Source organism: Ovis aries, chromosome X (assembly GCF_016772045.2).
Source record: "Ovis aries strain OAR_USU_Benz2616 breed Rambouillet chromosome X, ARS-UI_Ramb_v3.0, whole genome shotgun sequence".
In the NCBI taxonomy this organism is placed as follows: Eukaryota; Metazoa; Chordata; class Mammalia; order Artiodactyla; family Bovidae; genus Ovis; species Ovis aries.
Genome location: NC_056080.1, coordinates 104,789,091 through 104,798,453, shown reverse-complemented (window position 1 = coordinate 104,798,453; position 9,363 = coordinate 104,789,091). Strand labels below are relative to the sequence as shown.

The window sequence follows — 9,363 nt, the reverse complement described above, 5'->3', positions numbered from 1 at the left end:
TATTCTCAAAGAGTCAGAATTGAAATAATCTATACTAGCTACACCCCCAAAAAAAGTTCGTCTCTCCTTAAAAAACCTCAGAAAGGGCCGTCCGCGCGCATCTCTTAGGAGCATAAAAATGACTGTGAACCAAAAAGCCAGGGCGTGGTCACCCCGCCCACTGGGCCCAAGCATCACCACCCCTAGGGCCTCTTTCAAGCGCGCAGATTGGCTGAAGGCAAGAAAGAGCCCCGCCCCTGGTCTTATGACCCGCGCTGAAAGCGCCGAGTCCTGGCTTTTGCAGCGTTGTGGTCGGTGGTCATCAGCGCTCCTATCAGGTTTCAGCGAGCCTTTTCCCTGCTGTCGCTGCTCTTGTCGCCGCCGCCTGCTCTCCGGGATCATGGTGTGCTTCCGCCTCGCCCCGGTTCCGGGCTGTGGGTTCCTTCTCTTCTGCCTCGTCCTGGGTGAGTTGTCGGGCCCTTCTTCTTAGTCCCTGATCCTGGGCCCGGGGCTCCCAGTTCAGAGGCAGTAACCTGAAAGACTGGTCCGGAGGGGAGGGGGTTGAGAGGCTGAATGACAGACACTGGGCGTTGGCGCTTGGCCCGAGGTGATGAGCAGTGACCTAGCGAAGGCCCGACTGAGGGATGGCGAGGGACAAGGGCCCATGAGAATAAAAAAGAGCAAGGGGTGGGGGTGGACGCCGAGGGAGTAGGCAGGGAAGAGTGAGGAGTGGAGCACTGGGGGTGGAAAGAGTAACTTGGGGGCGATGCTAAGGAGAGGTGAGCGTGGGAGGGCGGTACGTGCGGTCTCTGGGGTGGCACGGACAATTAGAGTCCTGGTCCTAGGATCAAGGAAGAGTTTTGAAGATGGTGGGAACCTGTGGGGCGGGAGAGGAAACTGAGGAGGGAAGGGGACTGCCTGCGTGGAGAAGCTTGGGTTAAGGGGGGTGGGGGACAGATAGGGGGAGATTCTGAGGAGCAATAAGAGGCTTGTTGGGGCAGGAGTTTAACGCTGTGGAGGAGGGGTGGTTCTAGAGAGATAAATTGGGGTTTGGTACTTGGAGTGTTGATGGGGAAGGGGGAGCTACGGTGGCTGGGGCAATTTCCAGACGAGAAAACTTCGATGTACCCAATCTCTGGAGACTAAAACGGGTGAATACCAACTTCGGTGGGGAGTGAATATCTGACTTGGAAGTGCTGAGGACATAGTTGTTTATTTTTTTAAAACCAGTTTTATTACTTCCTTCCAGCTAGACTGATTAAAAAAAGGTCCTCAGATATTGAGGTTTTGCGGGTGGTGTATCTGAGTCTTGTACACTGCCACTTTACGTTCAGAAGCTCCTTTTCTTCTCTCTCACACAACTGGCCTGTTACCGCCTGGTTTTCCGAGGAGGAGGAGGAGGGCAGGTCATTTTCTAAGGATCGGGTTTTTACTAGGTCCTAAGAATGGCTGGCTGGCTGGCTCCTGGCGCTGTGAGCGCCCCGTGCCCCACCCCCACCCCCCGACCAGAACGCTTTAGGTCCCCGAGGCCTTTAACTACCTGAAAGGTGAACTTTGACCAGAATTTTCTTCCTGTCCTGATAAATTCTGAGCTTGTTACTACCTGATTCTTGCCGTTTGTGACCTAATAAAAGACCAGAAGGGGCAGACTCAGATGGAAATAGAGAAGAAATAGATACATTAGGGGCTGGGGAAGGGCAGTGAGAGGCACACATTTTGTAATTGACATTTCAGTAGAAGAATAAAGTCAACACGTGGAATGGTGGATTCTCACCCAAGAGGCATTTAGCAATGTCTGGAGACATTTTGGGTTGTTATCACTGGGGATTGCTTTTGGCATCTAGTGGGAAGAGGGCAGTGGTGCGTCTAAACATCCCACAAGGCACAGGACAGCACACACACACCCTCCCCCCCGCCCAATAAGGAATGACCCATCTCAGAATGTCAGGAGTGCCAAAGGATGAGGAGTCTGGCTCCAAAGCTGTGGCGTTGGAAGGGGTCTGGATCGACCAGTGATTCTTAAGGATCTTTGGGGGTGGGGTGGGGGGAAGTTCCTGTCAGATGAAAACTATTTCCAGACTGAAATTAAGATATTTGTCTTTTTCACACTCATCCGCTCCTCAGTACGGTGGAGTTTTCCAGAAGCTATAGAATGTGTGATGACATCACCACCCTCATGGGTCTGACGTGTTTTAGTCCTTTTTTTTTAGTTTTAATTTCTAGTACAGCAAGTAACAATGGATATAAGTCACATAAACAAAGCCCTTTGAGGTCCTCAGTGGATAAGAGAGTAAAGGGGCCCTGATGCCAGAAGGGAATCTAGCTGTGCATTTAGTGCAGGAAAGCCTCTAGCCCTTTTGAAAGGGGCCACGGAGCTTTGCTCAAATGTAATGTGCAGCCTTGACTCCTCTGTGAAGCACTTAGGGAGGCCAAATGACCCTATGAGAGGATTGTTTACAGTGAGAAGCACCTTATCAGTGACTAGAACACATCTGACCAAGGCATCTGGTAATCAGTAGTTCTCTGCCAATTGGATCAGCACAAACAACACTTTTATTGTTCAGAGAAAGGGGGAAAAATTCATTGTCTTGTTGGCTTGCTTGTCATTTTTTTTCCTTTTAATGAAAGCTTTTTTGTGTGCTCTTTTTACAAAAGCAGTACTTGCTCATTGCAGAAAATAAACAGGAGAAAAGAAGCACATTAAAAAAAAGCATCAGCTCATCTGCTAGTTTGCCATTTATTGTTTGGGACTAACATCCTCTTGGAAGATTTTCAAACTCCTGTGTGTGTTTAAGAATTTAGCAATTCTTCAGTTGCTTGGTGGATTTTGCACCTTACCTTTATATATCAAAGTGGATACCAATAATAGTTTTTTGGAAAGTCAATAAAGTATCTGCTGTGAAATTCACACTGTTCTGAGCACTGCAGAGGGTCCCAGGGAGGAGGATTTGTTCCTGGATTTATGACCTCATTAACTGGTAGTGCACTGGTTTCACTTGGTAACTTTATAACTCTCTCCCAGCTCTACCAGGTAGCTCTTTAAAAATAGCTGCTTTAGAGTAAGTATAGAAAGGAATTCTCAGAGCCTGTGTATTGGCCTTTTTCACAAAGATTAAATTATGCTAGTATTTATTGGAATGAATTGACCTGCCTAGAGAACATCTGAAGAAAAGCTACCTAGAGGCGTTAGAGAGTAGTGGATGAAAAACTTTTCCTAGCATCATTGCTTATGTTTCCCCTGTGACATTATAGATTTCAGAGTTCCGTGGTTACTGATTCCCATAACTAGTCTGACTTCTGGTTTTTATAGGGTGGAGGCTATTCTGGGTGGGGAAAAACCTGATAGAAATTTCCCAAGTGTGTATTTCACTGGTAGAGGAGTTTCTCCTTCCCACAGTTGTTGATGGAAGCCACTAGGCAAAAGGGGTCGATAGAGCAATGGAGAAGACGGTCAGGTTCCTGCTCTCAGGGAGCTTACCTCTTAGTGGGGGAAGACAGCCCCTCAGGTCAAGAATAGAGTTTACAGAGTGCAATAAACAGGTAAAGGCAATGAGGCAGGATGTGAGGAAGAAGAGCCAGCAGCAGCCGGTAGGAAGGGAGTGGTGGGGTTAACCCTCTTTGACATTTGTGGTCAGAGGCCTTTGTTGTTGGGTGACATTTGAGCAGAGACTTGAAGGAGGCCAGCCCAAGTGACTTATTTGGAGGAATAGGAGTCAGTCCTGTCTTGTCCAAATGCCTAGGTTATTAGGCTAGCCTGTTTTCCACCCTTTTATTCCCCCTCCCCCCAGCAACCCCCCCTCCCCCAGTACTAGGGAAGTCTCTGTGGATTTAGTCTCTGAGTGGAGACTGTCTGCTGTACTGCTAACTTCCTATTGCCTCCCTGGCACAGGGCCGGGGGGCACGGGGTTAACTCAGTAGGCTTTTGTTGAAGGTCTTTGTTGGTGAGTGCTGGGGAGACATCGGTGAACTAGATTAAGTTGGTTACCTTTTTCTTCTGTAAACCTTACATTGGGCTTTGCAAGAACTTTAAGATCAGTGCTAAGCTGTACAAATGATTATAAACCAACTGATTAAAGTATAATCCCGTATAATAATGCTGGTATCTTACCTGTTGTTCACTCGCAAAGTTGTGTCTGACTCTTTTTTCGACCCATGGATTGTAGCCTGCCAGGCTTCTCTGTCCAGGGGATTTCCAGATAAGAATGCTGGAGTGGGTTGCCATTTCTCTCCAGCTCCAGGGTATCTTTCCAACCCAGGGACTGAACGCGTCTCCTGCGTTGGCAGGATTCTTTACCGCTAGGCCACCAGGGAAGCCCCATCTTACCTATATCCTTTCGCATAAACCTAAGCGGTAGTGAAGGTTCACCTGGGGAACCAGAACATCCTAGATGAGGAGAATAAATAAGATTTTCACAAAGAACCAGTTTCTCTCTCTTGGAGGTGATTGAAAAAATGAGAAAGTAAGCACTGAGATTTTTCTGTAGCCTTACCACTGATAACTTTGGTTTCACCGTTTTCCTGAAATTATTCTAGTTTTAATAAAGATACTCGAAAGGACAGGCTTATTATTGGTCATTGGTTATCACATCTGATAGGATTTATAGATATTCACATATTTCCCGTGAGTACAGGTTTCTTCCACGATATCCTTGAGTGGAATTTGTGATGAAGGATTATTTCACAGCATTATAGCTGAATTCAGTGATCCTTGGTGCAAGAAGACTGCTCTTCCTCCTGTAGTGATGAAAGCATTTCGATCATAATTTCAGATTAAAGTGATCAGAGATCCCATCAGCTCCAAAAGTGTACTTTATAAGTACTTGTTGGTATCCTGCTGTGCATTGAAAAAGAATTCTGGAGGTCTGCCCAACACCACTCAGCAATAAGCACTTTCCATTAGTTGAATGGAAATCTTTTATTTCCTTACCCACTCTCTGACCTTAAAAAAATATTTCATAGCTTGAAATCTATTTTTTTTTAATTTTTAAGAGATTTACCAGAATCCAGGGTATCAGGAACTACTACCACGTGGTAATTGTACTTACATTAGGAATTGAGGAACAGTTGATTTGACTTGGTTGACTCAGCAAACCTATGCGTTGAAAACAAAGTGTAAATAGATGCTGTGTGCCTATGTCCTGATTTTTTTTCGTGTTTTTGTTTTTAAGATCCTTTGCTCAACCTCATTCTGAATTGATATCAGAGTTTGAGGACAAGAGTCCATCACTTAATACAGTGAAAGTAGACATACTGAAAATTTGGGAAGGGATCCCTTTAGGTGCTGTGTTTCTTAAAAGGGAAAAAGAAACTTTTGTTGGAATCTCTAACTTGCATGGCAGAGGTCTCTTAGCTCTGAAGGGCTCTCGTGCTTTCAAAGAATGTGTTAGAGAAATACACTGTACAATTCTTAGCAACGTTAACTTGTCCAGAATCTCACAACCAGTGTTTAAATTGGACTGCCTGATTTGAATTCTAGCTCTTCAGCTCCAGTGATGGATCTCTTTAATTGTCTCATTATACTATTGCCTCTTAGATAATTGTTTTTTATTGGTTTTGTTTTACCACTATTATGATGTTCCCACCCCACCCCCATATTGTTTACAAATGTATATTTTTCAATCACACTTTGGATCGAAAAGACTTAGGAAAACCTAGCCACTTTTTGCTGTGTGTCATGCTTAGAGACCAGAGTCCTAAAAGAACCTATAAAGGATTTCTTTGGAAACAAGAGGATATTTGCATTTGGGAAAGTTGATTTTGCCTCCCCGCCCCCAGCCCCTTTGGAGAGTAAGCTCAGGTCTATAATTACACACTCTAGGATATATTCAGCTGTGTTTTTTAATGTCATAAGGCCTTTTAGACAAAAATGGTTGGCTAGTCTAAAATCTGGAGAAGGCAATGGCACCCCACTCCAGTACTCTTGCCTGGAAAAATCCCATGGACAGAGGAGCCTGGTAGGCTGCAGTCCATGGGGTCGCTAAGAGTCAGATACGACTGAACGACTTCACTTTGACTTTCCACTTTCATGCATTGGAGAAGGAAATGGCAACCCACTCCAGTGTTCTTGCCTGGAGAGTCCCAGAAATGGGGGAGCCTGGTGGGCTGCCGTCTATGGGGTCACACAGAGTCGGACGCGACTGAAGCGACTTAGCAGTCTAAAATCAGACACTTCGATAGAATGCAAGTGGCTTGCTGAAGATTTTTTTTAACCAAAATGTAAATGTTTCAACTATAAACTTCTGGGAAAAGCATTATTCCTAGCTTGAATCCATGTCAAAATGTATTGCGAAAAACCGACATAGGGGTTGAGGGGAGTATCCAGAAGACTGATGGGTTGGGTTCATGATTTGGAAGAGGTGAAGGCTTAGACTTCCTGTAATTAGATTAAGCTGTGTTCCAGGTCCTGATTGCATCGTATTTTCACCTGGATATAATCAATCAGTATTTATTGACAATCTAATATATTCAGCACTACTAGGGATGGTGGGAGATAGAGGAAAGTAATAGATATAGTCTCCCCTTCCCTGACACCTGTGATGGATGACATTCATAAAAAAGACACACTCCTAGGGGCTGTGCATAGATAAGATCATCTGCCTAAGGGAGAATATTAGAATTCAAATGAGTAGCAGAGACCTTATCAAAAGCGAATCTTGAATCTATTCGTGTATATCATTCATTCACGGTCTTTGGTACTTTTTTATTAGCTAACAATTTATTTGCTGTATATTATAATTTACCCTGGCATATCAGTTTGTTGCAAAGTTACAGTTGAAAACTGTTGTTTTGGAGCTTACAGTAATAGAGGAGACAGGATTTACAGGCATAAACTAACTGAATAATTCAGGGTAGTATAAAATATATGGAAGTGTGGCAATATGCACTATGACTGCCCCTTGAGGGCTGTTATAGTCAGGAAATCTTTAAGGAGAGAATGGTGGCTGAAAAATGGACAGCCTATCAGCCTGGGTTCTTTATTGTAAACAACAGAAATTAAATCTCATCAATTTTTAAGCAGAAAAGGAATTTCTTAAAAGGATATTGGGACATGTGCATACCCTTAGACCCTGCAGTTTCATTCCTAAACATATACCCAATAGACACACAACACACACCTGTGTTCACTGATGCGTCCATTTGTAATAGAACAAAACTGGAAACTCTTGCCAATGTCCACAAGAAGTAGCATAGACATGCAGTGGAGTACTGACCTAATGCAGGAAGGCTGTATGTAGATACAGAATTAGAAATGACAGACCGCGATTATGCTCAACACCATGGGTGAATCTCAAAAGACATAGTGTTGCATGAAAGAAGCCAGATACAAAAGAGAGCATAGTGAATGATTTCATTTACATCAGGTTGAACAACAGGCAAAAGTAAACTGTGCTCTTTGTTAGAAGTCAGGTTGTTGGCTGCCCTTGGAAGGGAATTGGTAACTGGAAGGGGGAAGTGAGGGAACTTTCGAGGGAGCACTTAGAATGTTCTGCGTCCTGACACAAGTGGGTTCAGTTTGTGAAAATGCTTCAAGCTGCATACTTTATGCACTTGAAATCCCTTCTGTATGTATGCTTTATACACTTTTCTGTATGTATGTTACACATCACACATTAAAAAAAAAACTCACGTTGGAAGAAAGGTACAGTGGATTACTCAGAATTTAAGCCAAGTTTAGTGTTCAAACTCATGCCACTGAGCTGCACTGCCGCCGCCAAGTATTAAGCAGCAACTTGCCCTGCTGGCTGGCCCCTGCCACATTTTTAGCTGTTACAGTGGGGGGGGGGGGGCGTGGTATCGGCCAGAAATTGTTTTCAAAAAAAGGGCGGGGGTGTTGTAGATTTTGGGACAGCCAGAAATAGTGAAATCCCCTCCCAGGTAAACAAGTCTATTTCAGATGTTAGGAACGGTAGAAGCCTGGGACAGAGGTTGACTAGAGCGCGGCGAATGGGTCCAGTGGAACAAGTTCAGCTGGATTGAAGGGTGTGTTCTGGGAACATGGCCTTGAAAGAAGTTGAAGGAATAGGGTGGGACAAGATTAAAGGTTACTTTGAAAGTCAGGCAGAGGCATTAAATTCTAGGATGGGTATTTTGGAGCCCGTAAAAGGTTTTGAACAAGACAGTATCCTGAGAGGAAGAGATGTTTAAGGACCATTCATCTGACAACACCTCTAGGGGCTGCTAGGAGGCATCTGTAGTAAGTTAGGGGTGTGTTGGTGGAGTTGGAGTAGAAATTAAAGGCAGAGATTGGATTTCAGAGGGAATCAGAAGGAAAAAAAAATCAAGACTCAACAAAGAATGAAGGAGGAGCCAGTTCCCAAAACATTTTGAGCCTGAGTGACTGTACAGGGTGCTGCCTTTCCTTTCAAGCCAGTGAGGCTGAGAAAGGGGGAATGAGTTTGGTGATGGACAGGGAAGCCTGGTGTGCTGCAGTCCATGGGGTCGCAAAGAGTCGGACACAACTGAGCAACTGACATCAAAACTAACATCAAAACAGCCTATCCACCTACCCAAGGGCCCAGCACATTCTGTCTTCTGACTTCACAACCCAGCTCCCTGGGAGAACTGTGCTTTCAGAGGTCTTCTTCCACCCCCAGCTGCCACTTTTACTCAATGCCTGTCACCTCAAACTCGACAGATCCAAAACACCCATCACCCAAAAAAAAAAAAAAAAATCCATCACCAACTCCTGGAGCTTGCTCTGACTCGATGGACATACAGACAGACTGATGTCCATCGAGTCGGTGATGCCATCCAACCATCTCATCCTCTGTCGTTTTGATGTTGATGTAGCGGCAAATACAGACAACTGCCTTTGCCTTCTGTTCCAGACAGCCGAGTCCTCCACCCTTGATACTGATCCTTTGATACTGAGTGCTTTTTCACACGGTTTTGTTTGCTAGTCTAATATCTTTGGAAAGAAAATGATTAACACATGGCAGGCTTTTTTGGTTGTTTCTGATGGTTTTGAATGTTTTGTTTTTTTTTTTAATGAGTTTATTCAGAATCAACAAAGAATTTTTTTTTAATTGTATTTTTGGCTGTGCTGGGTCTTTTGTGTTTTGTGTGGGCTTTGCAATGAGTGGGGGCTACTCTCTAGTTGCTCGGGCTTCTCATTGTGGTGGCATCTCTGGTTGCAGAGCACCGTTCCTAGGGCTCGCAGGCTTCAGTAACTGTGGCACATGGGCTTAGTGGTCCCGCAGCATGTGGGATCTTTCCAGACCAGGGATCAAACCCATGTCCCCTGCACTGGCAGGCAGATTCTGAGCCACTGCACCCCTAGGGAAGTCTTGAATACTTTGAATACAAGGAGAATATGTTAAAATGGGGGACTTTAAACAGACCAAGAGAATGTGTTCCAGCTGATCAGAATTCAGAGCTGCAGTT

The 9,363-nt window shown here is 44.7% G+C and overlaps 1 protein-coding gene across 3 annotated transcripts in view; it reads left to right on the top strand.

The window, feature by feature from the left end:
* Positions 1–272: 272 nt before the first annotated feature.
* The window catches only part of LAMP2 (lysosomal associated membrane protein 2), a 38,312-nt gene continuing 29,221 nt past the window's right edge, over positions 273–9,363 (top strand). For all 3 annotated transcript variants that reach the window (XM_042241660.2, XM_004022350.6, XM_004022351.5), the window contains exon 1: positions 273–443. In XM_042241660.2, the coding sequence (XP_042097594.1) occupies positions 380–443 (64 nt within the window). In that variant the 5' untranslated portion in view covers positions 273–379. The remainder of the gene's footprint in view (positions 444–9,363) is intronic.